This window comes from Myiozetetes cayanensis, unplaced genomic scaffold (genome assembly GCF_022539395.1).
Source record: "Myiozetetes cayanensis isolate MyiCay16 unplaced genomic scaffold, myiCay2020 scf3, whole genome shotgun sequence".
NCBI classification, from domain to species: domain Eukaryota; kingdom Metazoa; phylum Chordata; class Aves; order Passeriformes; family Tyrannidae; genus Myiozetetes; species Myiozetetes cayanensis.
In genome coordinates this window covers 1,143,420-1,170,873 of record NW_026087521.1, presented here as the reverse complement: position 1 = coordinate 1,170,873, position 27,454 = coordinate 1,143,420, and the positions used below count along the sequence as shown (strand labels likewise).

The 27,454-nt window shown below is 65.8% G+C and overlaps 3 protein-coding genes across 3 annotated transcripts in view; 1 reads left to right on the top strand and 2 right to left on the bottom strand.

Moving 5' to 3' along the window:
• The first annotated feature begins 116 nt into the window (after window positions 1–116).
• Window positions 117–8,379, top strand: RBM28 (RNA binding motif protein 28). The gene is given in 18 exon segments (XM_050325028.1): window positions 117–252; window positions 1,021–1,286; window positions 1,740–1,815; window positions 1,928–2,020; window positions 2,342–2,416; window positions 2,874–3,152; window positions 3,533–3,614; window positions 3,706–3,815; window positions 4,098–4,171; window positions 4,655–4,796; window positions 5,135–5,199; window positions 5,312–5,476; window positions 6,115–6,249; window positions 7,010–7,084; window positions 7,188–7,471; window positions 7,692–7,738; window positions 7,741–7,790; window positions 7,956–8,379. Coding segments are annotated over 18 exon segments (2,277 nt in total). The 5' UTR covers window positions 117–125; the 3' UTR covers window positions 8,088–8,379.
• Window positions 8,380–9,876: 1,497 nt separating this feature from the next.
• LEP (leptin) lies at window positions 9,877–12,231 on the bottom strand. Its single transcript, XM_050325056.1, is given in 5 exon segments — window positions 9,877–10,512; window positions 10,515–10,583; window positions 10,586–10,633; window positions 11,186–11,362; window positions 11,863–12,231. Coding segments are annotated over 4 exon segments (501 nt in total). The 5' UTR covers window positions 11,352–11,362; window positions 11,863–12,231; the 3' UTR covers window positions 9,877–10,294.
• Window positions 12,232–21,043: 8,812 nt separating this feature from the next.
• SND1 (staphylococcal nuclease and tudor domain containing 1) overlaps window positions 21,044–27,454 on the bottom strand; it is a 69,708-nt gene continuing 63,297 nt past the window's right edge. Inside the window, exons 17-24 of the mRNA XM_050325024.1 lie at window positions 24,968–25,156; window positions 24,645–24,786; window positions 23,860–23,983; window positions 23,699–23,768; window positions 23,412–23,525; window positions 22,568–22,771; window positions 21,868–21,912; window positions 21,044–21,376 (exon numbers count right to left, since the gene is read on the bottom strand). Of these exons, the coding sequence (XP_050180981.1) occupies window positions 21,311–21,376; window positions 21,868–21,912; window positions 22,568–22,771; window positions 23,412–23,525; window positions 23,699–23,768; window positions 23,860–23,983; window positions 24,645–24,786; window positions 24,968–25,156 (954 nt within the window). The 3' untranslated portion in view covers window positions 21,044–21,310. The remainder of the gene's footprint in view (window positions 21,377–21,867; window positions 21,913–22,567; window positions 22,772–23,411; window positions 23,526–23,698; window positions 23,769–23,859; window positions 23,984–24,644; window positions 24,787–24,967; window positions 25,157–27,454) is intronic.

Sequence of the window (27,454 nt, the reverse complement as noted above, 5' to 3'; positions counted from 1 at the left end):
CCCCTCGGTTCCCACCCGTCCCGGGTCCTCCCACGCTGCAATTCCTGCCTCTCCGCCGGGGCTGCTCTGGCCCCGCCCTCTTCCTGGGCCGCCCTGCCCCTCGCCCCGCCCCTCGCCGGGCCAAGATGGCGGCGCCCAGCGGCCGCACGGTGCTGGTGCGGGGCCTGCCCCCGAGCGCCACCGGCCCGCTCCTCGAGCGGCTCTTCGGGACCCTCGGGCCGCTCCGACGCTGCTTCGTGGTCACTGAGAAGGGTCGCGCCGGCGGGGGCGGCCGAGGGGGAGCGGGTGGCGGGAGATGAGGGGCGCACTGGGTTCCGGGGTGGGTGATGGGTGGGGGTGTTGGTGCCGGGGGGCTCGGTGGGGCTCGGTGGGGCGGGAGGGGGTTCGGGAGCTCGAGGGGTGCTCGGAATTTAGGGGTGAGGGAGGCTGGCGGGTCTGGGAGCGGGTTTTGGGGGGGAGCTGAAGGCATTGGGGTCTGAAGGGCCGGGAGGGGTTGAGGGGATTTGGGTCGGGAGGGGCTGGGGAGCTTGGGGTCAGGGTTTGGGGGGTCTAGAAGGGGTTAAGGGGGTTGGGATCGGAGTTTGGGGAGTCTGGAGGGATTCAACCGGAGTGTTGGAGGGCTGGGAATGGGACTGGGGGGGTCTGAGAGGGAGGGATGCGGCCAAAGGGGGCTGAGATTGGGGTCTGAACGGACCGAGAGGTCCGGGGGGTTTGGGAGTGGGGTTTGGGGGGAGGCTGAGTTCTGGGACGGGAAGCTTGGGGATGGTCTGGGTGGTCCTGGAAGCGAGATTTGGAGGGGAGCTGAGTCTGGGAGGGCTGGAGATCTGTGGGAAGGGGACGAGAGTGGGAAGGGCAGGACTGGGAATTTCGGGGAGCGGGCGTTTTGGAGGGAGCAGCAATTAGAGGGGACAGAAGTTTGGGGGTCAGGAATTTGGAGGGGCAGGACCCAGCGGAGGGTGGTCCGTGAGGCTGTTTGGGGGGCTCAGCCCCTCATTGCCCCCTCCGGCTCCTCCCCCCCAGGCTCCCCAAAATGCCGCGGGTTCGGCTACGTGACCTTCTCGCTGCCGGAGGACGCCGGGAGGGCCCTGCGGGATCCCCCCGAGCTGGAGGGGCGGCCCCTGGGGGTGTCCCTGGCCCGACCCTGCCCCAGGACGGGCAGGGGGCCGCGAGGGGGGCAGGGGGGAGAGGGCGAGGCGGGGGAGCCCCCCTCGGAACCCTCCCGGCCGAAGAAGCCCCGGCCGCCCTCCCGCAAGGCCCGGCTCATCCTGCGCAACCTCAGCTTCCAGGTGAGGGGGCAGGGACCCCCCCCCAGGATCCCACAGGGACCCCAAACAACCCAGGGACCCTCCCCAGTGCCCCTGACACCCCCAGGAACCCAGACATCCCCAGGGACCCTCACAGGCAACCCCCCCTTCCCCAAAGACCCCCTCTGAGCCCCCCAGCACCCCACAGATCTCCCTCTTCCCCAAGGGTCCCCCCAATGCCCCTGTTTCCCCAGTGGCTCCTTATTCCCCAGGGACCCCCTTCCCCACCATCCCACAGTCCCCCCCAGTGCTCCCCAATTGCCCCCAGTGATCTCCAACCCCCTGCCCCCCCAAATCTCTGATTTGCCTTATGTTTAGGCTCTCAGGAGCCCCCAGTCCTCTCAGAGACCCCCCAACCTCCCCTGACACCCCTTTGTGGCCCCCTAACCCCTTGTGACCCACCTGACCCCCTGTCCCCCTCTGTGACCCCCACAGTGCTCCGAGGACGAGCTCCAGGCTCTCTTCACTCCCTTCGGCTCCGTCCTGGAGCTGAACATGCCCCGCAAACCTGGTGAGACCCCCTGGGCTGAACCCCACCCTGACCCCTTTGGGTGCCCCCCCAGGCTGGGGGGCTCCCCAAGGGGGCCCATGGCCTCATCCTTTTTGCGGGGGGGCTCTCACAGATGGGACCCCAAGAGGCTTCGCCTTCGTCCAGCTCCGGAACGTGCGGGAGGCGGCGGCGGCGCTGGGGGGGCTCAACGGGGCCCAGCTCCGAGGTGGGGGGCTGGGATGGGCCCTGGGGGGCTTGGGAAGGCTCAGTGGGAGCGGGAGCAGAACTGGGAGGGTCGTGGGGGGCCCCAGGGGGCTTGGGGGCTCAACAGGACCGACATCAGAGATGGGGGGGAGAATTAGGGGATACTGGGGGTGTCCCAGGAGGGAGATCAGAGGTTTGGGGGATCCTGCGGGGGGGATGTTGAGGTTGCTGACAGGGTTATGGGAGGGGGGAACGTGGGGTGGGGGTCTCTTGGGGAGTTGGGGGACATGGAGGGTGGGTCCCTCAGGAATGGGAGGCACTGATTCCCCCCCGTCCCCCTCAGGGCGGCCCCTGGCTGTGGACTGGGCTGTGGCCAAGGACAAGTACCAGGCGACACAGGGACCCCCCAAAACCTCTGGTGAGACCCCTAAACTACCAACCCCCCTCAAGACCCCCAGAGGAGACCCTATAACCCCCCAGGGACCCTGCAAAACCCCTGGTGAGACTCCAACCCTCCCTAAGCCATCTGACATCCCCCCAAACCCTCTGGATGAGACCAACAAACCCTTGGTGAGAGACCCCCCCAATCACCCCCAAACCCCCTGTACCTCTGGTGAGGGACCCCCAGGGACCCCTAAGCCCCCCCAAACCCCAGTGAGGGACCCTGAAACCCCCCCCAAACCCCTAGGGAAGGATACCCAAGCCCCTCAAGCCCCTGCCCAGACCCTTGGTGGGGGCCCTGAAACCCTGGGGAGAGGCTCCAGGTGCCCCTCTGAAGATTTTTGGGTGGTGGTGCCCACCCCAATGATTTTGGAGGGGCAAAAGGGGGTGAGAGGGGGTGACTGTCCCCCCCCTCACCTTGTGTGACCTTGTAGGGGGGGTAGAGGAGGAAAAGAAGGAAGAAAAGGATGAAGAAGAGATGGAAGAGGAAGAGAAAGAAGAAGAAGATGAAGCTGAAGAGGAAGAAGAGGATGAGGAAGAAAAGGAGGAGGAAGAGAAGGATGAAGATAAACAAGAGAATGAAGATGAAGAAGATGATAAAGAGGAGAATGATGATGATGAAGATGAAGAGGAGGATGAAGATGAAGAGGAGGATGAAGATGAAGAGGAGGATGAAGATGAAGAGGAGGATGAAGATGAAGAGGATGAGGAGGGTTTGTTCTGCCCTGGCAGTGGGGGCTTGGCTGGGGTTGGGGGGGCTCTGCCAGCATCAAGGGAGGCTTCCTGGGGCTCTGGAGTGCCTGAGGGGAGGGTTTGGGGGCTTCTGGGGGAGGTTAGGTGGCACTGGAGGAGCTTTTGGGGTCTGTGGGTTTTTGTGGGGGGATCTGAGTGTGCTTCTTCAGGGTGATGGGTGGTTTGGGAGTCTTGGGGGTCTTGGGGGTGGGGGAGGGTTTGGGGGGCAGGGGAGTTTCTGTCGGATCTGGGAAAGGTTATTGAGGGCTAGGGTGACTTCTGTGCTGGGGGTGTCTTTCTTTGGGGGCTGGGGGTTCCTGGGGGTTCCCAGGTATCCCAACCCCCTCCCCAAACATTGCAGAGGGGGTACCCCCCCCAAAGCGGGTGAAGGGGGGGCGGCCGCGCCCCTCGGACGTGGGCGAGGGCAGGACCGTCTTCATTCGGTGAGTTGGGGAGGGCCCCATAGATGGGTGGGCTCTGGGAGGAGGGTGGGGAGGCACCCCAGGACCCCCCTAACTCCCCAAATCCCCACAGGAACCTCTCGTTCGACACCGAGGAGGAGACGCTGGAGGAGACCCTGCAGAGGTTTGGGGGGGTCACCTACGTCCGGCTGGTGCTGCACCCCAACACGGGGACCCCAAAAGGTGGGGGGGGCTGGGGAATGGCAGGGAGGGGGCCTGGAGGTGGCACCTGCTACTGCTGCACCCTAAACCCCAGTGCCCCTGGGAGGGAGGGCTGGGGGGCTCTGGGACCCCGCAGAGCTTGGTCAGGCCTGCCTTGTACCCTGGTTGTGGGGGGTTGTCTTCACATGTTTGGGTAAGAGGGTTAATATTCCATAATTCGGGGTGGATTTCTACACTGGAAAAGTTTCCCCACATGTTTGGAAGCCCCCCCTCACTGTTCCCCTGCACCCCTCCTTCCCTCAGGCTCTGCCTTTGCCCAGTTCGAGACCCCTGAAGGGGCCCAGAAATGCCTCGAGGCTGCACAGGAGGGGTCTGAGGTGAGGGGAGACAACCCCAGGGACACCAGAGACCCCCTCAGGGGCCCACCCCGGGGGTGGTCCTCCAGGGGGGCTCAGGAGCAGCTTTGGGTTGGGTTTGGGGGATTTTGGGGCTCCCTTGGCTGGGTTTGAGGTGTTTGGGGACCTGTTATTTGGCTGGGTTTGGGTTGTTTGGGGACCTCTCCCTGGCTGGGTTTGGGGGGTTTGGGGGCCTGTTCTTTGGCTGGGTTTGGGGGATTTCTGATAGTTTTGGTCCCTCTACTGGCTGCTTTTGGGGGATTTAGGGGAGTTTAGGGGTTTGGAACCCCCCACTGTGGGTTTTGGAGGGGTGTGGGGGGGTTGGGGGCTGAGATTCTGGGGAGTGTTGAACTGTTCCCTGCAGCTTGGATTTGAGGGGACGTTTGGGGCATCCCCAGCCCGGGGTTCTCCTGTCTGGCACAGGGGGTCCCAGCCACCCCTGACCCCCCCGTTTTGCCCCCCCAGGGTGGGGGGCTGCGCCTGGACGGGCGGGTGCTGCGTGTGGACCCCGCCCTGAGCCGGGACCAGGCCCAGCAGCTCCGGGGGGAGTCGGGGGGGGCCCGGCCCAGAACTGGCACCAGGAACCTCTACCTGGCCCGGGAGGGGGGTGAGTGACGGACTTGGGGGGGCTCAGGCACCATAACACCCCTCACTGCCCCTCCTGAACCCCCACCTTTCCTGAATCCCCCCCATCCCCGTTTTCTCCCAGTCCCCTAAATCCCCCTCAGCCTCCAAACACCCCAATCCCCCCAAATTCCCCCACCTCCCCGCCCCCCAGCCATCCACCTGCCAGGACTCTCCCGCTCCCTCCGAAACTCCTCAGAGCCCCGTGTAACCCCAGATCCCCAAACCCACCCTCCTCTCGGGCTCCCACCATCGCCCTGACCCCAAATCCCCAAATCCTCCCTGACCCCCAAATCCCCCTGACCCTGTTTCCCCCACCAGCCATCCGCCCGGGCTCTAAGGCTGCCGAGGGCGTCAGCGACTCCGACATGGCCAAGCGGGCACGGGTGAGTGGGGTGAGAGAGGGGGTGAGAGGGACCCCCTGGGGGGGTGAGAGGGGACCCCCTGGGGGGTGAATGGGAGGGAGGTGTCCCCCCTGACCCCCCCTATTCCCCCCAGTTCGAGGAGCTGAAGCGGCGGCGGCTGCAGGACCCCAACGTGGGGGTGTCCCGGACCCGGCTGTGCCTCCACAACCTGCCCAAGGCCCTGGACACCCCCCGGCTGCGGGCGCTGCTCCGGGGGGTCCTGCAGCACAACGGGGGGAAGCCCCCACACATCAAGGAGGTGAATCCTTCCTGTGTCTCCCCCCAGCTCCTGTTCACATCGTGCTGTGCTCTGTGTTCTCCCCTCTGGCGTTTGGGGGTGCAGGGGGTGGGGGTCTCCTGGTGTGGGTTTGGGGTGCAGAGCAGGTTGGGGGTCCCCTGTACACCCCGTGTGTTCCCTGTGTCCCCCCAGGTTGGTTTCAGGTGCAGGAGAGGTGGAGGGTCCCCTTTTGGTGTCCCACTCTTGGGGGGATTTTGGGGGTGCAGAGGTGGGCGGTCCCCTGTGGTTGGTGTCCCGCCAGGGGTGGGGGATGTTGGGGTGCCCTTGGGGATGTTGGGGTTCTCCAGGGTGGTGTCATGGGGTTTTGGGGTGACTCCATACCCACCGTGCCAGCGCCAGGTGATGTGGGAGCTGTGAGGGGGTATTGGGGTGACCGGGGGGGTTTTGGGGTAACCCTTAACCCCCCGTACCCTCATTGCAGTGCCAGGTGATGTGGGGGTCGTCGGGTTGTCCCAGGGGTTTTTGGGGTGACCCTGTACCTTCCGTACCCCATTTCCCAGTGCCAGGTGATGTGGGAAATGCAGAGGGTGTCGGGGTGTCCCAGGGTGTGCTGGGGTGACCCCGGGGAGTTTTTGGGGTGACCCTGTCCCCTCTCCCAGTGCCGGGTGATGCGGGAGCTGCGGGGTCAGGGCCAGTCTTTGGGGTTCGCTTTCGTGGAGTTCGGGGAGCACGAGGAGGCTCTGGGGGCCCTGCGGCGCCTCAACAACAACCCCGAGCTCTTCGGGCCCCACAAGGTCAGTTCAGGGGGCCTGTCCCCCCCTTTGTGTCCCCCCCCTTTGTGGGTGCCCTGTTTCCAGCACCCAGGGCTGCCCCTCGTGTTTGAGGACTGGGACCCTCCCAGAGCTGCCCCCAGGAATTCATGGTACCCCCCCAAGGTGTTCTAGGCTGTCCCCAGGGTTTTGGGGTACCCCTGGATGTACTGGAGGGGGCCCTGGGTGTTTTTGTGTTCCTCCCGGGTTTTGGGGCATCCCTGGGGGTTTCAGCGTGCCCCCATTGTTTTGGGGTGCTCTGGGGGTTCTGGGGTGCCCCCCTCGGGTCTTGGGTGCTTAAGGGTCTTCTGGGTTGCCCCCAGTGCTCCAGGAGGGGTTTTCTGGGGTTTCCCCCCTCAGTTCTGAGGCCCCCCCTGGATTTTGGGGTACTCCCATCTTGTTGGGGTACCCAGGGTGTTCTGGGTTTCCCTGGACTTTTAGATAGGTTTTGGGGGTCTCCCCCTGTGTTTCAAGGTGCCCTCACAGTGTTTTGGGGGAGGTTCTGTGGTGTCCTCCCAGTTTCAGGGCTCTACCCCGTTTTTGGGGTCCCCCCCTGGTGCTTGGGGGGGTTCCTGGATGACCCCTGGTTCCAGGGTGTTTCAGGGGATTCCTGGGTGCCATCTCAGATTCGGGGCTCCCCCTTGGTTTTGGGGTGTCCCCTGGTGTTTGGGGGGGGTTCCTGGATGCCCTCCCTGTTCTGGGGTGCCCCCCTCATTCTCAGGGTGCCCCCCACGCTCTCGCCCAGCGCCCCATCGTGGAGTTTGCCCTGGAGGACCGGCGGAAGCTGCGGCTGCGGGAGCAGCGGATCCAGCGCGGGCTGGTACGGGGTGGGGGGGAGGAGGACACCCCTTTTAACCCCCTGAACCCTCCAGGGGGCCCCCCCAACCTGGGGCACCCAGCACTCACCCCCTCCTTCCCCCCAGCTCAAGGCCAAGGCGAAGGCGGCTGAGTCTGCAAGAGCCTCGGAGACCCCCAAGGGACCCACAGAGCCCCCCAAGGGACCCACAGAGCCCCCCAAGGGCTCGGGTGGGCAGGCCCCTCCCAGCAAGGCCCCTCCCAGCAAGGCCCCCCCTGCCAAGGCCCCCTCGGGCCCCCCCGGGACCCCCTGGGCCGGGTTCCGCACGCAGGGCCCGGGGGGGCGGGGGGCACCCGGGACCCCCCGCAACAAAGTGCTGGCAGTGCCCTCGCACCGGGGGCCCAAGATCAGGTAAGGAGGAGGCCTCCCCCCAAATCCTTTCCCCTCCCCTTTTTTCCCCCACCCCTTTTCCCACCTCCTTGTTTGCCCCTTTATTTCTCTGCTTGTTTTTCTCCTCTTTCCACCCCCCGCCAAGACCCCCTCCCATGGGGGTCTCTCCCTCCCTGGGAACCCACTGGGGGAGGGTCTCAGGGGTTCCTCCCAACACTGTACCTTGCCTTTCTCCTCCCAGGAAACGGGACAAGGGAAAGGCACAGCCCCTCTCTCCAAAGCCCCCAAGCCCCCCAAGGCCTCTCGGCGGCGGGAGAAACAACAGGAGACCCCTCCCCAGGTAAGAATTTGACAGCTCACACCCCCCCCCACCCCGAGATGATTTTGAGGTTCCCCATCTCCTTGGATCCCTGCCATGGTGTCCTCCCCCCTCTGGCTCTGCCTTGGTGGGGTCTGGGGGTGTTTGTGTGTCAGGGCCCCCCCTCACCCCTCTCTTTCCCCCCAGAAGCAGCGGCGGCGCCGGGGGGGTCCCGGGGGGTCCGAGGCCCGGTTCAACGAGCTGGTGGAGAGGTACAAGAGGAAGATTTTGGGGAACCACCCCACCACAGCCCGAGGGGGCAAGTGGTTTGAGAGCTGAGATTTCCCCCCCCAGCACCCCTAACTCCCCCCCAGCACCCCAACCCTTCCCCAGGAGGTGCTGGGGAGATCGCAGGCCCCAAACCCCACAGTGGGGGGTTTGGGGTCTGTGCTGGGCAGTGGGACCTACCTAACCCTGGCCCCCGCTGCCGGGGTTTGGTGGTGCCACCCCCATCCTCACTGCCTGCTCCTGGGTTTTAATAAAAAAAGTGTATTTTGTGGACAATATGTCCCCTTGGCATGCCCCCACCCCCACCCCTGGGACCCCCTGGCATCCCAAAACATCACCCCTGAGCCCCTCCCTGGGTACCCTAGCAGCCCCTCACCTCTGGCCCGGGGCACCCTCACCCCCGTCCAGCTCTGGGTGCTGTGGGTGCAGCCCCCTGGCTGGGGGTTGGGGGGCTCCCAGGGAGGGGGTGAGGGGCAGAGGTGGGGCTGGCGTGGTCCCCAGGGAAGGGGGCTGGGAGTGGGGGCTGGAGGGACTTCAGGCAGGGTGGTGGTGGAGACACCCCCCAGGGGGAGTTTGGGGGGCTCAGGGGGTCCTGCGTGTTTGGGGGTCCCACGGGGTCAGGGATTCCAGGTGGGTGGGGGTCTCGTGGGTCGGCCTGGCCCCCCATCACCCCACATTCCGGTGACGCCCCTCCCACCCCGTGCTGCCTGGCACACGCCAGGTCCCGGTGAGTCACGGTGTGGCCGTGGCCAGTGGCCACGAGCCTCTGGTGGCCCCGCAGCGTGAGGGACGTGAGCCCGGGGGTGGCACTGACCCACGGCCACCCACGGTCACTCCCCCGCCTGCAGTGCCTGGAGGGGAGGCCCTGGGGGGTCTCTGGGTGGGGACAGGGGGGCAGGGCTGTGGGGACACCCCTGGGCAGGGGACACCCAGTGCCACCCGTGTGCTTAGGTGTGTGACCCTGTGTGTGTCCCTGTGTCAGGGTGGCAGGGAGGGGCCTCTGGGTGCCATTCCTGACCCCCATCCCTGTCCCCTCCTTGTCCCCCTGTCCCCCTGGTTTTTCCCCTCTATCCCTCTTTCCCCCACCCCATCCTCCCTGCGTTCCTGTCACCTCCTCCTCGTGTCCCCGCTTGCCTCTCCTACTCCCCCTCCTTGTTCCCCTCTTTCCCCTCCTCCTTATTCCCGACCTTCTTGTCCCCTTCCCTGTCCCCCCTTCCTTGGGTGGGCACCCCAAGCAACCCCCTCCCCCGTGTGTCCCCATGTCCCCCCCCGGCCAGAGGTGTTGGGATCACACCAGGCCAGGGGGGGGGCCACAAAGCCACCGACCGACTCATCAACCACCTCTGAGTCACCAGGGCCGTGTCCCCACATCACCCCCTGTCCCCCCCACCGGCTCCTGGAGGGGTCTTGGGCCCCACAGTCCCGTGTCCTCGCGTGCCCCCGTGTCCTGAGGGGTCCTTTGTCCCTGATGTCCGGTGTCCTGAGGGTCCCTCGTCCCCACGTGCCCCTTGACACAGAGAGTCCCAGTTCCTGGGGTGGGGGTTCCCTGTCCCAGGGGTGTCCCCAGGGTGTCCCTTATCCCCAGGGAGTCCCTTGGTCCTGCAGCCCTTGTCCCCCTTGTTGCCCTGTGCCCCTTGGGGTCCTTTTGTCCCCTCGGGTCCCTTGACCCTGATATCCTGTATGTCCCTTGACCCCGAGGGTCCCTTGTTCTGGGGGTCCCATGTCTCCTGTGTCCCCCCATGTTACTTGGGGTCCCTTGTTCCTCAGGTGTCCCTTGTCCCCCATGTGCCCCCCCCACCCCATGTCCCTTGTCCCTGGGGTCAGCAGACATAACTGAGGCTGCTGGAAAAGGGGCTTTATTTTAAATTAAAGTCAATAAATAAAAATACTTAAGGGTAATAACAAATAATAATAATAATAATAATAATAATAATATAATAATGTAGAAAAAGAGGCACTGGCAGCAGCAGCTGGAGTCACTCCAGTGGCTGGGGACAGTTGTGGGGTTCCATGTGATCTGTGGGGGGTCCCAGAGAGGTCCTGTTTGTGACTGTGGGGTCCTGGGAATCCCTGTGGGGGTCCACGGGATCCTGGTGGTGTCTGTGGGATGGATCGTGGTGGGACCCGGGTGGTCCTTGTGGTGTCTCCATGGGGTCCTGCTGAGGTTGGTGGGGTCTGTGGGGTCCCAGGAGCCCTCGTGGGGATCCTGCTGGGGTCTTGGTCACGTCCATGGGTTGTTGGGGGGGTCCTGGGGGTCCCTAACAGGCGGGCACCTCCTCGAGGTGGGCGGCGATCCCCTCCAGGCACCCCTGGAGCCGCGCCAGGGCCACCCCGGCCACCGTGTGGGAGCCTCGGCCAGCGGGGCCGGGGGGCCGGGGGGTCGCGAGGCGGGGGCAGCCCAGCAGGGCCCCCAGGACCCCCAGGAGGCTGCGCAGGTTCTCCAGGTCGTTGGCCACCTGGGCCAGGCGCAGGTCGCCCCGGCCACAGCCCCCAGGAGCCGCTGGAACAGCTGGAGCCGCTGGGCTGCGACCCCAGCCCCGCCAGGACCCCCTCCGGGACCCCCTCCAGGCCGGTGACACGCAGGGTCAGGGGAACAGCTGGGGGACACAAAGTGGGGGACATGGGGGGTTAGGGCGAGGGCTGGGGCGACAAAGAGGGGGGTTAAGGCAGGGGATTGGGGGCACAAAGCCGGGAGAGGTTGGGGCAGGGGGTGCTCCACCTGCTCGGGTGGAGCATTCAACCCGGGGACTCTCCCTGGGGACCCCCAGTTTGGGGCACAGAGCCCTCCCCCTCAGCTATGGGTATCCCCCTCCTTGGGGATCCTGCATCCCTTGGGGCACAGACTCCCCTTCCCAGGGACCCTCATCCCTTGGGGCACAGAGACACCCCCCTCAACCCCCCCATCATTCCCTGGGCTCAGAGAGGCCCCCCCCAACCCACCCAGTCACAGGCCCCTCACCCTGGGACCCCACACCCTGGAACCCCCCCATGAGAGACCCTACCACCCAGTCTAGGGCACAGCCACCCCCTCCTTTGCCGGGTACCCTCCGACCGCTCTGTGGCACAGCTGCCCTCCAGCCCCCTCCCCCGGGGACCACTCCAAACCATCCCCAGCCCCCTCTGAGTCCTCCCCGGGGGTCCCTCCTCACCCCCCCCCGGGCCGGAGGGCACCTGCAGCTGCTGGAGGCGGGTGCTGAGGGTCCTGGTGAGGGTCCGGGCGTCCCCACGGACCCTCTCGAGCCGCACGGGGCGACCCCCGGCCACTGCTACCCCCAGGCACAGGAGCCCCCACAGGGACACGCCGGGACACCGCATCCCGCCGGGATCTGGGGACGGGGGGGGGACACAGCTGTCACCAGGGGCGTCCTGCCCCCCGGCACATCACCAGGGACACGGGAGGGGACGGGGACGGGACGGGACGGGGCGACACGAGCAGGGACAAGACAGGTAACCAGGGACATGGGGGCAGCGGCGTCGGTGGCACATGGACTCGCTGTGTCACCGTGCCACCGTGTCCCCGCCGGCACGTGCCGCTCGGGCCGTGTCCCTGACGCCTTCCCGGAGCCCTTTGGCACCGGTCACCGCGGCCACCACGGCCACCACGGCCCTGGTCGTGAGCAGGACCGTGCAGAGGGACAGTGTGGGTGCGGGACACTGCTCTGAGGGGCGAGGGGTCGGGGGGAGGGTGGGCAGGGGCCACTCTGTCCTCGGTGGGAGGCACTGGGGTGACACCTGGCCTTGTCACCCACTGCCTGGGGCTGGGGGGCAGGGATGTGGGGACACGGGGACGGTGGGGACGTGGGGATGGGGGCACAGTGCCACTCACCAGAGCCTGCCTCGCACCCACTCGCTGAGCCTGGAAGGAGAAAGCAAGGGGGGGGACACAGTAACAAGGGGACACGGGAACGAGAGCCATGGGGACCCCCACCAGGACACCCCTCCCTCCAGTGTCACCACCCCACCGGCCTGGAGAGCGGGGGAGGGGGGAGCAGTGGCCCCTTGGAGCATCCCCCACGTTCCTGCAAGGCCGAGGGACAGAGCTGGTGGCACTGCCGTGGCCTGGCCAACCCCCAGGGGACAGAGGGCAGTGAGGGGGGGCCGATAGGGATAAGGGGGTGCCCAGATACTCCCGGGGGGGGTCCCATGGTGGAGGTGTTCTGGGATAGAGCGTCTCAGGGTGGGGGTCCCCAGGAGAAGGGGGCCCCAGGGAGGGGAGTTGAAGTTGTTCCCCGTGCAGGAGGGAGTTTGGGGATGCCCGGGGGGATGTTGGGGTCGCCTGGTGATGGGGGGGTGGTTTGGAGGGTGTCGCGGTGCTGGGGGTTCAGGGGGTTGTGCTCACCTGGTCGCCCGCGGAGTCCGTCCAGTGGCGGTGGTGGCTCCATCGGTTCCATCCCCTTTATAGCGCCGGGGCAGTTGCACAACGTGTCCGTCCGGCCCCCCGCGCCCCCGGCCGCGCCGGGCCGTCTGTCTGTCCGGGGATGCTCCGAGGGGGCAGGATGTCCCCGGAGGAGGGGAGATGTACGAGAGAGTGAGGGGGACTCCCGGGGATGGTCCGTGCAGGGGAACTGGGGACACTGAGATGACCGGGGGTGGCACAGGGAGGGCAGGGGGTCCCAGGACACAGCAAGCACAAGGGTCCCCAGGTGCACCGAGCACAGGGGATTTGGGGGCACTGCGACCACCACAGGTGTCCCGGGGACACACGCGGAAGGCAGGAGTTGTCCCGGGAGTGGACTGAGCGGGGGGGATCCGGGGGTGGCCGGGGATGCACCGAGCACCGGGGCGTCCCAGGGGGTTCCCGGGTGCACATTCCTCCCCGCGCGTATACGTGCCCAGGTGAGCGCAGCCCCGCGTGTGCCCCGTGACACATCCCGCGCGCCGTGACCGCCCGCACACGCGACCGCGCCCACCCCCAGGACATGCCCCCGGGTCCCCACACCCCTGGAGTCCCCCTGTCTTTTCCCACCTTGTCGTCCTCCCACCTCGTGTCCCCACACGCGCCTCGTGTCCCCCCCTCTGTGTCCACCCCCCACCTCCATGCCCTGCCATCTCCGTGTCCTTCCAACCCCACGCCGTGTCCCCACACCCCTCCACAATCCCCCCCGTGCCCCTCGATATCCCCCCAGTCCCTCGCGCGTGGCAGAGACCCCCCCACCCACGCACACACCTGGCACACTGTGGGCACAGGGACGGCATCGATGTCCCCCCGCAATCGCCGTGAGCTGGGGGAGGACCCCACTGCGGGGTGCCCTGGGGGCACACGGGGACAGGTGCTGTCCCCTCTGGCAGGTGACACAGGACAGAGCCCACCGGGGGGACCCCAAATCCATACGGGGGGCCGAGGATCCCAGGGAATCTCTGCAGCACGGGTGGGTGCTGGGTGTGGAGGGCTGGATGGTGTCCCCAGGTGTCCCCGTGTCCCCATGGATGCCGGAGCCCCCAGACCCGTGTCCCCCCATCCCTGGGGACACCACCGAGGTGACACGGGGGGGAAGGGAGGTGGGTTCTGTCGGGGGACACGGAGGACCCCCCCCAGTGTCACTGGGGGATAGAGGGTGGCCCATGTCCCCACCACCTGTCCCTGTCACATCAGGGTGTCCCCAGAGCACGGGGTGTCCCCAAACCGTGTGCCCAAGGGGCTGCCCAGCCGCCGGAGGGTCGGGGTGCCCAGGCAGGGCTGTCACCACTCTGGTGACACAGGAGTTGGTGTCACCGTGGTGGTGACACTTGGCAAACACTGTGGTGGCCCTTCCGGGAAGGCTGGTGGTGACACTGGTGACACCAGTGCCCGGCAGCCACTGGCAGGGGCCCAGGTGGCCACTGCGGGGACACTGGGAACACACGGGGTCCCCCACAGCCAGCACAGTGACCTGGGTGATGTCACTGTGTGCCACCCCCAGCTGGCATCCCTCGTGTCTCCAGTCCCTGTCACTTCCTGACCAGAGTCACTTGTGTTACCAGTGCCTGTCCCCAGTCCCTGTCACCTCCTGGACAGCACCTCTTATGTCCCCAAGCCCTGTCGCCCCATAACCAGTGCCACTCGTGTCCCCTGTCCCCATGCCCTGTCCTCAGTCCCTGTCCACCCCCTGCAGTCAGTGTCACTTGTGTCCCCTGTCCCCAGTCTCTGTCCCCACCCCCAAGCCCTGTCACCTCGTAGCCAGTGTCACTCATGTTCCCAAAACCTGTCCCCAGTCCCTGTCCCCTGTCCCTGCAGCCACTGTCACTCATGTCCCCGACCCTGTCCCCCCCCACAGCCAGTGTCCCCCGTCCCTGTCTGGGCCACCCACCCCTGCCGAGTGCCACCACAGGGTGACATGGCCACGGGGAGGGGCTGAGGCGGCTTTGGGCACCCAAACTGGGACCACTGGGAAGTCGTAACCCCCCCACACACCTGCTCAGTGTCCCCCCAGGACCCACAGTGTCATCCCCCCACACCCTGGAGTGTCCCCAGTGCCACCCCACATGCCCCTGAGGGAACCCTCGGTGTCACCCCCTCCCAGTGGTCCCAGCCATGCCAAGAACTGGGGTGGTTTCACGGTCCCCCCACCCCCAACTCCTGCTGTCCCTGTGCCCCTGTCCACACTGTCCCCTTGCTGTCCCCAAACCCAAAACCGGGGAGGGTTTGGTGCCCCCCACCCACCACACTCACCTGTGGTCCCTGGGGGTCCCCGCTGGCTCGACCCCCCGCAGATGCTTTTTGGGGTAAGGGCTTCCTGGCTGGGGGAGGGACAGCAAGCCCAGACCGCAAAAAGACCCGAGAGGGACAGGGATGGTGGCCCCGCGGTGGCGCCACAGTGACGAGGTGACAAGGAGGGACGATGACGGGGACAGGCGGAGCCCCTGGGGACGGGGCCTGTGGTGGCACCGAGGTCCCCGCCAGGCCCAGGCTGACCCCTGTGCTTGGGGGGGACAGGACAGGGTGCCATCCCCTGTGTGCCACCCACCATGTGCCACCACCACGTCACCCCCACCACGTGTGCGCCGCTGCAGCACAGGCACCCGCGGGAGATGGCACAGAGGGACAGGGGTGTGGCCCAGAGGGACAGGGACATGTGACAGCACAATGGCGTTGTGGCACAGAGGGACGGGGACACGGCAGGGAGTGACAGGGACGTGCAGAGACACACGGAGAGGTGGCACAGAGGGACAGGTACATGACATGGAGTGAGAGGATGTGACACAGCGAGGGGACGTGGCACAGAGCGATGCGGAGGTGGCACAGCCCCGTGGGGACGTGGCAGAGTGGCACAGAGCGACAAGGATGTGGCATCGAGCAATGGGGATGCAACAGAGCGACAGGACATGGCACAGCGTGATGGGAACGTGATACAACCCCATGGAGATGTGGCACAGAGTGAGGGGGGACGTGGCACAGGGCAGTGCCCTCAGCTCCCTGCCAGAGCATCCCAGGCGCCCCCAGGCTCCTCTTCCTCAGCCACCGCAGAGCCAGGGACGGCAGGAGGCCACCAGAGGTGCTCGGTGTCACCGTGGTTCTGAGTGTCACTGTGGTTTATCCGTCCTCCAGGGCCATGGGGACGTGGCTGATGACTGACCCGGCCCTGGTGGCCTCGGCTGCGTGGCAGTGCCCGGATTTCGGCGTCTCTGAGCCGTGTCCAGGGCCGGTGGCAGGATGAGGCCGTGGCTCCGTTGGCTCCAGGGTCTGTGGCTCCAGGGTCTGTGGTTCCATGACCGGTCAGTGTCCCCAGCTCAGGGTCCTGGTGGTGTGGAGGTCCCTGAGGGCCTTTGGGTGGGGACCACCCATTGGTGGCAGCTCTGGGGTTGATGTGGAGGTGCCACCCCAGGGACAGCTGGGAGTGGCTCCAGGGCCATCCTTGGGCTGTCAGGTCCCTGCCAGTGTCACCTGGGCCTGGGCTGAGGTGGCACCGTCACGTGCCAGCAGTGAACATGTCCCTGCTCCCTCCCACCGTCACCACCCTGCTGTGGCCCTGCTCCATCCCATGTCCCCGTCTCCCCACCCCATGTCCCCATCCCCATCCCGCATCTCTGTCCCCACCCCATGTCACCACCTCCATCCCATCATCTCCACTCCATGTCCCTGTCCCCACCCCATTGTCCCTATCCTGCATCCCCATTTCCATCCCATGTCCTCACCCTGTGTCCCCCTCCCCATCCCATTATCCTTGTCCTCACCCCACGTCCCCGTCCTCACCCCATTTCCCCATTCCCACCCCACGTCCCCATCCCCATTCTATTGTCCCCACCCCGCAGCCCCAACAAGCTGCAGGACGGTGACACTCCCCCGGTGCCATCCCCCCATCCCTGTGTCCCCCCAGGAGAAAGTGGGACAGGCTGGGGGACACGGCTGAGGCCACCACGCCCTTGTCACCCCCCAGTCCTGGGGGAGCCCCGTTTTGGGGGGACAGAGGGGATGGAGAGGACATTCCTGGGTGGCAGCGGCCGTGCCGTGCCAAGCTGTGCCGGGAGGGCTCTGGGGGGATGCTCGGAGGGGTCTGTGGGGGACACAGAGGGGTCCTTGCCAGGTGCCAGCGCCCGGGGGTGGCTGCGGAGGTGACGGTGACGGTGACAGTGGCCATGCGTGGCACAGACCTTTCTAGACGGCCAAGGCTGATTTTGGGGTCCCCTGGTGTGGGGAGGGAGGTGCCGCCCCTCAACCCTCCCTTCATGTCCCCACCCGTGCAGGGGGCTTGGTGTGACCCCCCCCAAGCACTCGTGGAGCTGGGGGACCCCCCTGGCAGAGGGGACGTGGGGGGGCTGCGGGATGGGGGGGCAGGGAGGGGCACCCGGGGTATTGCAGGGGCTCCCAGCACTCTGGGGGCTGAGGAGCACTGGGGGCAACCCTGGGGAACAGCACATGGGGGCAGTGGGGGTGACACCTGGGGGTCCAGGGGCGTTTGAGTGGGGAAACATGGCTAGGGGCAACTGGGGCAAAGTGGGGGTCCTAGACCAGGGGGTCGGAGGCAGGAGGGTCCTGGGGGTGCAGGGGGTGAGGAGGGGGTGTGAGAGCACAGGGGTCCCAGGGAGCTGTGGGGAGCAGAGGGTAAGGGGTCCCGGGGCTGTGGGGACGGTGCTCGGGCGCTGGAGGGGTCTCCTGTGCTGCGGGGTCCCGTGGCACGTGGGATGCAGGGGATCCCTGGGGGCCCTGGCAGGGCCCCCTGTGCCGCTACGAGGGCCGGCGGGGCGGGGGATCCCGGGAGCGGGTCAGGCCGAGGTGGGGAGAGGGTCAGGGTGTCCCCAGGTGAGGGGAGTCACGGGTGGGGGCGTGGGGGAGCCCCATGGGCGGAGCAGGAGGGTGGGGAGGGGACACAGGGGATCCGGCCCCCATCCCCGGCGCCCCTCGGTCCTACCTGGCGCTGCGCTGGGTGTGGGGGTCCCAGGGGTCCCAGGAGGTCCCGGGGGTCCGTGGGGGTCCCGGGGTGCGGGGGGCCCTGGCGCGGCCGCGCAGAGCCCCGGCGGCGGCGATTGACCCGCATTGACGTCACTGCGTCATCAGGGTTCCCCTGGAAACACGCGGGGGCTAAAAATAGACCCCACGGGGGGCGCGGGGGCAGGGCGGGGGCGGCCCTCACCCCGCGTCTGCCGCTATTCTGGGGACACGGCGACAAATATAGAGCGGCCACCCCCGGCACGGGGACACCCCACGGGGGAGGGGTGGGACACGAGGGGGGGACACGGGGGGGCACCGACAAGGGGGCATCGACACGGGGGCCACCCCCACGGGGTGGGCATCGAAAGGGGGGCGTCGATAAGAGGGACACCCCCAAGGGGGGGGCGTGGCGGGGGCACAGGCACGAGCGGGGCAGACCCCGCGGGGGACACGGGAGCGGCGACACGGGTGGGGGACAGACACAGGGGGCAACGGCAAGCAGGGGCACGGCCACGGGGCGGGGTGACAACCGGGGGACACCGGGACAAGGGGACACCGGGGCACGGGGACACGGGCGAGCCTGGGACGCGGGGGACAGGGGACATCAGGATGGGGGACACCGGCGCATGGGGATATTGGAATGCCGGGACAGGGCGACACGGGGACATGGGGACACGGGGATGCTGGGACAGTGGGACATCAGGGCGTGGGGATACTGGGACACCGGGAAGTGGGGACACTGGGACAGTGGCATATCGTGTCACCCGGCCGTGGTGACACTGGGGCACTGGGAGAGGTGACAGAGGACAGGGAGAGGGGAGGGGGACGGGACAGGGACACGGAGGGACGGGGCGGGAAGGTCACACACTGCGGCGGGAACGCACTGGGACGGGTTGTAGTGGGACAGAGATGTACTGGGACGGGTTTCTACTGGGATGGGATTGGACTGGGACGGAGACTGTACTGGGATGAGTTTATACTGGGATGGATCCGTACCGGGGTGGGGCTATACTGGGACAGGGTTGTACTGGGAAGGGGCTGTACTGGAATGGATTTATACTGGTGCAGGTCTTTCCTAGGATGGAGCTGTACTGGGATGGATCTGGACTGGGATGGGATTGTACTGGGAGGGAGCCGTACTGGGATGAGTTTATACTGGGATGGATCCGTGCTGAGCTGGAGCTGTACTGGGATGAAACTGTAGTGGGATGGGGCTGTACTGGGACTGGGATCTATTGGGATGGATCTGTACTGGGATGAGTTTAGACTGGGACTGGGTTATACTGGAATGGGGCTGTACTGGGATAGACATACTCGGATGGGCGGGGGGTTATAGTAGGACTGGTTTATATTGGGATGGGTCTATACTGGACTGGCTTATACTGGGATAGGCTTATACTGGACTGGTTTGTAGTGGACTGGTTTATACTGGACTGGTTTGTACAAGACTGGTTTGTAGTGGACTGGCTTGTACTGGACTGGTTTGCACTGGACTGGTTTATACTGGGATAGGCTTATACTGTATTCGTTTGTACTGGGATGGTTTTATAGTAGGACTGGTTTGTACTGGGATAGGTTTATACTAGACTGGTTTGTACTGGACTGGTTTATACTGGACTGCTTTGTACAGGACTGATTTCTACTGGACTAGTTTATACTGGGATATACTGGACTGGTTTGTACTGGACTGATTTCTACTGGACTAGTTTATACTGGGATATACTGGACTGGTTTGTACTGGGATGGGTTTATACTCGACTGGTTTGTAGTGGACTGGTTTGTACTGGGATAGGTTTATACTGGACTGGTTTGTAGTGGACTGGTTTGTATGGGGATAGGTTTATACTGGACTGGTTTGTACTGGGATGGGTTTATACTGGACTGGTTTGTACTGGACTGGTTTGTAGCGGACTGGCTTGTACTGGGATGGGTTTATACTGGACTGGTTTGTACTGGACTGGTTTGTACTGGACTGGTTTGTAGTGGGATGGGTTTATACTGGACTGGTTTGTACTGGGATGGGTTTATACTGCACTGGTTTGTTCTGGGATAGGTTTATACTGGATTGGTTTGTACTGGGATAGGTTTATACCGGACTGGTTTGTTCTGGGATAGGTTTATACTGGATTGGTTTGTACTGGGATGGGTTTATACTGGACTGGTTTGTACTGGACTGGTTTGTGCTGGGATGGGTTTATACTGGACTGGTTTGTACTGGGATGGGTTTATTCTGGACTGGTTTGTACTGGACTGGCTGTTCCTGTCGTGCTGCTCCGGTACCGCCAGGTGGCGCCATTTCACTTTCCCGTTCAGGCTGAGGGAGCCCTGCGGGACCAGTACAGACCAGTACGGACCAGTACGGACCAGTACTGAGCAGTACAGACCAGTATGGACCAGTACAGACAGTACAGATCGGTACTGACCAGTACAGACAGGTACAGACGTGTATGGACCGGTACAAACCAGTACAGACCAGTACCACTCTGCAGACCCAGCAGCACTCCTGCACCCCACAAAGACCCCCAGAACCTGCCAGATACACCCAGGCATCTCCAGGGACCCCCAGAGATCCCCAGGACCCCCCAAAGCCCACCTTGAACATACCCAGACATCCCCAGGACCCCACAGAGCCCCCCCCAAACACCCCAGACGGATCCAGGGATCTTCAGGGACCCCCTGAGCCCTTGCTGGAGCAGGGGAGGGTGATGGGACTGGGACAGGGCGAGGGGAGAGGGACAGGGTCAGGCACAGCCCTCCCTCCTCTCCAGCCCCGCCCCCCGTTAATTACGATCGTTGTCCGGCGTTAATTATTGATCCTGCCACTCCGTGTTAATTGGCTTAGGATTCAATTAGCGCTGCCCCCCCCCCCGAATCGATCCGCGGTGCGGGGACAGCAGGCACAGCCCGCAGGGGCACCCCCAGGGCCCCCACGGGGTTTGGGTGACCCTGGGACGGGGGTGACCGTGGATTTGGGGTGCGGGGGAGGGCACAGCACCCACTGTGAAAGGTAGGCTCCCTCCCAAACATCGGGATGCAGGTGGCAAGGGGCTCTTCTGGGGGGCTGCTGCCCCCCCACCTCAGCTGGGTGAGTTTGGGGGGCTGGGGTCAGAGGGTTGGGGTCCAGGGCGGGTCAGGGGACACACTGGGAACCTGGGGTTGGGGTCCACATTTGGGGTCCACGATTGGGACCCAGAGTTGAGGTTCAAGGTCAGGACCCAAGTTTGGGGTCTTGGGATCCCAGGGTCGATGTCTGTGGGTGGGACCCGGGGTTGGGGGTCGATGTCAGGGGCCATTCTGGGGACCCAGTGTGGGAATCCAAGACTGGGGCCAGGTTTGGGGCCCAACTTTGGGTCCCGGGGTGGGACCTGCAGGTGCCCTGGGTTGAGGTCCAGATTTGGGGTCCTCACATGGCTTCCAGGGCTGCCAGAGGGGTTTGGCCCAGACCCTGCCCTGTGGCTGCTGCCCTTGGGTGCCCCCCAGTACCCCCATTCCCCATCCAAGCCCTCCACCCAGCTCCTGGGATGGGGTCAGGGGTCCCAGGGCTGCACCCCCACGGAGAAACAACCCCCCCATCCCAGTACTCAGGGGTCCCTGGGTGTGTGTGGGGGGTGACCCAGGGTTTGGGGGGTGTGGCCCCAGCACAGAGGGGACCCCAAAACACGACGCTTCACTACGTTTATTGGGCCTCTGCAGCTTTAAATACAGGCCAGGGGCAGGAGGGCCGGGAGGGGGGGGCAAAGGCAGGTTTGGGGGGACTGGGGGTGCCCCCCCCTTTGCACCCCCAAGGGCTCGGAGCTGCGGCCCCCCCGGCTGCCCCCGGGGTGGACAGGACGGGATGGAGGCCTCGGTGGTGAGGGGAGGGGCACAGTGGGGGCCCCCCAACATCCTGGGGGGGTGGGGTGGGACCCCCCGCAGCCCCCCCGGCCCCTCAGCGGCTGTAGCCGAACTCGTCCGCGTCGTCAGCCCGGAAATCGCCGTAACGCCACAGGTTCAGCTGGAGGGGAAAACGGGCTCAGGGGCACCCCAAACACGGGGGGGGCACCCCCAAACATGGGAGGGATGCAGTCAGGGACATTTCCAAAACTGAGGGGGTTGCAGTGGGGTCACCCCCCCAAAAGAGGGGGGCTGCAATTAGGGTCACCCTCAGGAGAGGGAGGCTGGAGCGGGGTCACCCCCAAAAATACAGGGGTGCAGTCAGGGGCTGTCCCAAAATGGGGAGCTGCAGTCAGAGTCACCCCAAAAGAGGGAGGCTGCAGTCAATGCCATCCACAAAATGAGGGGATGCAGAAGTGTCACCCAAAAAGATGGGGGGGCTGCAGTAAAGGCCACCCCAAAATGAGGGGGATGCAGAAGCGTCACCCCCAAACTGGAGGGGGGGGGCTGCAGCCATATAACCCCTCGAGCTGGGGGCACAACTTAGAGCACACCCCGAGCCAAGGGGGCTCCTCCCCAAGCCCCCCCAGGTCTGAGGTCCCCCCCACTCACCCGGGCACTCTTGGCCGCCTCCTGCGCGTTCAGGTACTCGGTGATCTGGGGGGGCACAGACAGGGGGGTGACCCCGTGTCCCCCCTGCCCTCGGGGGGGTTGGGGGAACCCCACCCCGTGGTGGGGGGAGTGGAGGGTCCCCACGGAGGGTGGGTCGAGCCCCCCTTCCCATCCCCTCCTGCCCCCCCAGGGCTGCGCCGCCGAGCCGGGATCGATGCGGCAGCGGCTGAGCTGGGATCGATCAGCACCGGCGGGACAGGGGCAGGGACCCCCCAGCACCTCCAGCACAGCCCCAACACCTGCCCAACATCCCCAGCACCCACCCAGCATCCCCACAACACCCCCCAACAGCTCCCCACCACCCCCACAAGCACCCATCCAAGACCCTCTAGCACTCACCCCCCCCGCCAAACACCCATTCACCCACCCAGCACCTGGCCAACGCCCCCTAAGACCCACCCAGCTCCTGCCAGCACCCCCACAGGCACCCACCCAACACACCCAAGACCCACCCCAGACCCACAGCACCCCCCGAGCACCTGCCTGAGACTCCCAATACCCACCAAGACCCCCACCCCAGGACTGCCCTCCCACCCACACCCCGGCACTCATCCCAGGTCCCCAGCACAACCCCAGACCCTTGTAGCACCCATCCAACACCCACCCAACACCTCTCCCCCTCCCACCCCCCAGCACCCACCACTTTCTGGAACTGCCTCTCCTTGCGGGGCTCCACCATGACCAGCCCCTCCTTGACCAGCCCCAGCCCCACGTCGCTCTTGGAGTCAGCGAACTGCAGGGTGACGTGGGGACAGCCCGGGCCCAGGTGCTCCACGTTGAGCAGGCACTGGGTGTTCTGGATGTCCCTCACCACGCTGTCCACGGCGTCCGCCCGCGCCTCCTCCTGCACCACCGCCCGTCAGGGACCTCCCAGGCACCCCCTGGGCCCTCACGGACCCCCCACACCCATCAGGGACCCACCCATGGCCTTCAGGGACCCCACACACCCTTGGGAACCCCCCATGGCATGGGCACAGCACTCGGCATGGGGTTGGGGTGACCCTGGGGTTGGGGGGCACGGGAAGCACAACTGCCACTGTGGGAGGTGGGACTCCCCACACACATATTGGGGTGCAGGTGGCAGTGGGGACCCCATGGGGCTCTTCTGCGGGTGCTGCTGCCCCCCCACCTTGCCTGAGTCAGTCTGGGGCAGTGGGGGTCAGGGTTGGGGTCAGGGTTGGGGTTCAAGGTCAGGAACCACTTTGAGTCCCCAGAGTGGAGGTTCATGATTGGGACCCAGGTTTTGGGGGCCAGGTTTTGGGGGCCACAGTTGGTACCCAGGTTTAGGGTCCATGGGTGGGTCTTGGGGTCGGGGTGCAGGTCTGGGGGTAACGTTTGGGGACCCAGAGTTGGCTTTCAAGGTCAGGAGTAATTCTGGGGACCCAGGGTGGGGGAGCCACAGTTTGGGACCTGGGGTTGGGGCCCAAGGTTGGACACAGGATTGGGGTTCAGGTCAGGGCCCCCCAGCCCCACCCCATACTCACGTCCTGCGGCACCTGGATGAAGGCAAAGGTGTATTCGGTGGCCTGGGGGGGCAACACCCGGGGGGAGAAGGCTGGGGGCAGCGGGGCCAGGCGGGACGGGGGCAACGTCTCCTTCTGCAGGGGGACACAGGGTCAAGGGGGACACCACGGGGGGGAGCACAGTGGGGAGGGGACATCACTGAGGGGGAAACACCGTGGATGGGTGGATGAGTGGATGGATGGATGGATGGTTTGGTGGGTGGGTTGTTGGTCCCCCAGGTCCCCCCCAGCCCCCTGGTGACACTCACGTTGCCGTAGTCGATGTAGAAGATGTGCACTTTGCCGCCCGACTCCACCTTCTCCACCCGGGCGCGGTACCTGCAGTGCGGGATTTTTGGGTGTCACCCCAAACTCCGGCGCTCCCTGGGCCAGCCCTGCCCTCGGGGGGGGTGCAGGACCCCCTGCTCACCATTCCCCATCGACGAACTTGGCGATGCAGAAGTCCCCGCGGCGCGGGGAGTACGACCCCTCCACGGGCGGGTGGGCGCCCACCTCAGCCCGCATGTTCTCCATCAGCTTCTCCAGCTGGGCACCTGGGGGGGGCCCAATTCAGCATCTGCCCCCACCACACGTCCCCAAACCTGCACCCCAAGCCCAGTGTGACCCCAGAACCTGAAGCAAATCCCAAACCTGGACCTCCAACCCCAGTGTGATCGGAGAACCTCAACCCAATTCAAACCATGAACCCCAAACCTGGGTCCCAAACCTGGACCCAAACTCTGAGTCCCAAATGGGTTCCCTAGACCTTGACCCTCAACCCCAGATCCAACCATGGACACTAACTTCAGACTTCAACCCAGATCTCCAATGTGGCCCCTGACCCTGAACCCCAAATCCAACCATGGACTTCAACCTCGGGTCCAACCCTGGACCCCAACAGTAGATCCCAAACCTGGACCCCAATCCGAACCTGAGTCCCAGCCATGGACGCCCACCCTCAGTTCTGGAGGTGGCCCCTGACCTGACCCTCCATCCCAGGTCCCAAACCTGGACCCCAATCCTGAATCTTTGAGTCCCAAAGATGGCTCTGGGGTGTGGTGGGTGATTCCACATCACGCCAGCCACGTAAACACTTGGGGGTCTGCCCACCAAACCCATGAATTCTCATCCCACCCAACCAAACCCCCCCATGCCCAGACTGGGGAGCACCCCTGGGTGCTGGTGGTCCCCAGGAGGGTCCCCCTGCCCCTGTACCGGTCTCCACGTCCTGCACGTAGAAGTGGAGATCGTCAGTGATCTCGGTGACGAACACGGGTTTGTAGTTGGCCGTGCGCTCCTTCTCCTCCAGCACCGGCACCACCTCCTCCACCGGCGTCTCCTCGTAGTGGGCCCACACCTGGGGGCACATGTGGGGTGGGGACATCCCTCGGGGTGGGGACATCCCTTGGGTGGGGACATCCCTTGGGGGGACATCTCCTGACAAGAGGATGTCCTCTGGGTGGGACCGTCTTTTGGGACGGGGCCATCTCTCTTTGGGATGGTGCCACCCCTGGGGGGTCCCAGCCAGCCCCCCTCACCTTCTCCTTCCTCTGCTTGGCCGCATCCTGAGCCGCCAGCAGGGCTTTGCAGTAGGGGCTGCGCTCGGCCGTGAAGTGCACCCGGGACAGCGCCTGCTCCACCAGCGCCACCGACAGGTTCACGCCCTCGATGTGCAGCCACCCGATGAAATTCCCGGCCTTGTCCATGCTCTCCACCTCCACCTCCACCTGTGGGATCCCTGGAATCACCCTGGGCACCGGAGCCGCGGGCACCTGGCCCCAACCACCTCCTCATCCCGGCGCTCCGAGCTCCGTCCAGGGAGTGGCAGGTGGGTCCCCCCCGGAGTCCTCTCTGCACCCAGCTCGGACCATCGACCCCCAAGGTGTCACCCCAAAGTGTCCCCCCCGAGCAGGTGACAGATGGACCACGTTGTGGTGATTTAACCCCCGGCCATGGCCTGTGCTGTGGTTAATTGGGTTTGGCTCCACAGGCGCTCCTGGACACAGAGTGTGTCCCTTCCCTGAGCTCACCATTCCACCAGAACCGTTCCCGCTGCTTCCCAAAGCCTCGTGGCACCCTGCTGCCCTTCCCCTGTGCCAGCCACAGCGCTGCACTGCCCATGGTACCACGTGGGAGAAGCCCCTCGGTCCCCCAGTGTCCCCAGGGGTGCTGGGCTGGTCCCCGGGGTGCAGCACCCACGCACGGCTGAGGCACCTCCCCAGCACTGCACGGTGATGCTCTGGTGACAACAGTGTCCCCGTGCCAGCCCCCGTGGCAGGATGACCAGTGAGGGGACGAGCAGGACATCGATGGGCTCAGGGACAGGATGTGGCCGTGGGGAACGGGGGATATGGGGTACACGAGGCCACCACGTCCTGCAGCTCCCAGGGGACATCGCTGCCAGCTCTGCAGGCCCCTAGGGACGTGCCACCATCGCAGGGACAGTGACTCCAGGGAGGAAGGACAGGAGGGTCCTGGGTGCTGCCACACAGGCTGTCCCAAGCGGCCCCCAGTCCCACCCCCACCGGTGGCACTCTGGTGGCAGCTCCAAGTGCCACCAAGAGCGGGGAGGGGCAATGGGCTGCCTACGGGGGCTGCAGGGGGTCCCCTCCCCACAATCCCAAGGGTCCCACCTGGGGCGGGGGGGACACAAGGCAGAGGTGGGGGTGCAACCCCAAGCCCGGGCCCCTCAAAGCCGGTGGTACCCACGTGCCCATCACCTGGCACGGTGCCCCCTCCCCAGCCCACGGCAGAGCTGGACCTGCAGGCCCCCTGCCCCCCTATCCCCACTGCAGAGCAGGGTTTGTGCTCCCCATCAGTGTCACAGCTTGTGTTGGGTCTCAACCCTGAGCCCAGGGGGGAGTCCACAGACCCCTGTTCAGCTGGGGGGTGGGATCCTGGAGTGGGTGCCCATCACCCCAGCACTGTGCCCCCCTCCCAAGCCTATGGCAGAGCATAGGAATGCGAAGCCCTCCCTCTGCAGAGCCCGGGTTGTGCCCCCATCAGTGTCACAGCTTGGGTCGGGTCTCAGCCCCGAGCCCGGAGGGGGTTAAGGAGGTCCACGGACACCGCTCAGCGTGGGGGTTGGATCCACAGCGGGGCTTGGGGGGAGTGTGGGGGGCTCCAGCCACAGATGGAGCCGCATCCCCCCCCATCACCTTAAAGCCACCGAGCCCCGAACTGCCTCTGTCCCTCCCTTCGTCCCTCAGTCCGTCCGTCCCCGGCTCCGGGCCCCGGGGAGGGGTCGTTCAGGGCGCCCCCCCCCTCCATAGCCCCCGAGCGGGTCTGCGGGGAGGAGGAGGAGGAGGAGGCGGCGGCGGGAGGGAGGAGGAAGAGGAGGAGGAAGCGGCTCATCCCGCATCGCCCTCCCCGCGCACAAAATCGCTCCGGGGCCGCCGCACCGGCCGAACCGGGGCCGGCGGGGGCCCCTCCGGAGCGAGGCGGGTGGGTGGGTGGGTGGGGTGCGGGAGGGGGCGCGGGGGTCTGTGCGGAGCCGGGATGCGTCAGCAGGAGCAGCGGGAGCGGCGGCAGCAGCAATCCATCCGCGCTCGCACTGAAGGACAAAAGGATGAGCCAGCCGCCTGCGCGGCTGCTTCCCGCACCGCCCGCACCGCCCCGCACCGCACCGCCCGCACAGCCCGCACCGCCCCGCGCGGCCCCCGCCACCGGAGGATGCCCGCCGGCACCGCGACCGCCACCGCTGTCACCGCCGCTGGCACCGCCACCATCGCCCCGCGCCGCCGCTGAACGCGACACCCACGCGGGGACGCGGGAACGACACGCGGGAGGGGACGGGACGGGACCCCCCCGCCCCGCCACCAGCGCAGCCGCCGCCGCTCCCGGGAGGTGCCCCCGCCGGCATCTCCCCCCACCACGCCGACGCCCTTTCCTCCTCCCCCTCCCCGAACCGCGTTTTTCCCTCTCCCGGGGGGGCTCCCCGAGATTTATTTATTTATTTTGGCCTATTTTTAATCTTTATTTTCCTGTTTTATTTTTAGGTTTCGTCCGGGGTTGGTTGGGTTTTT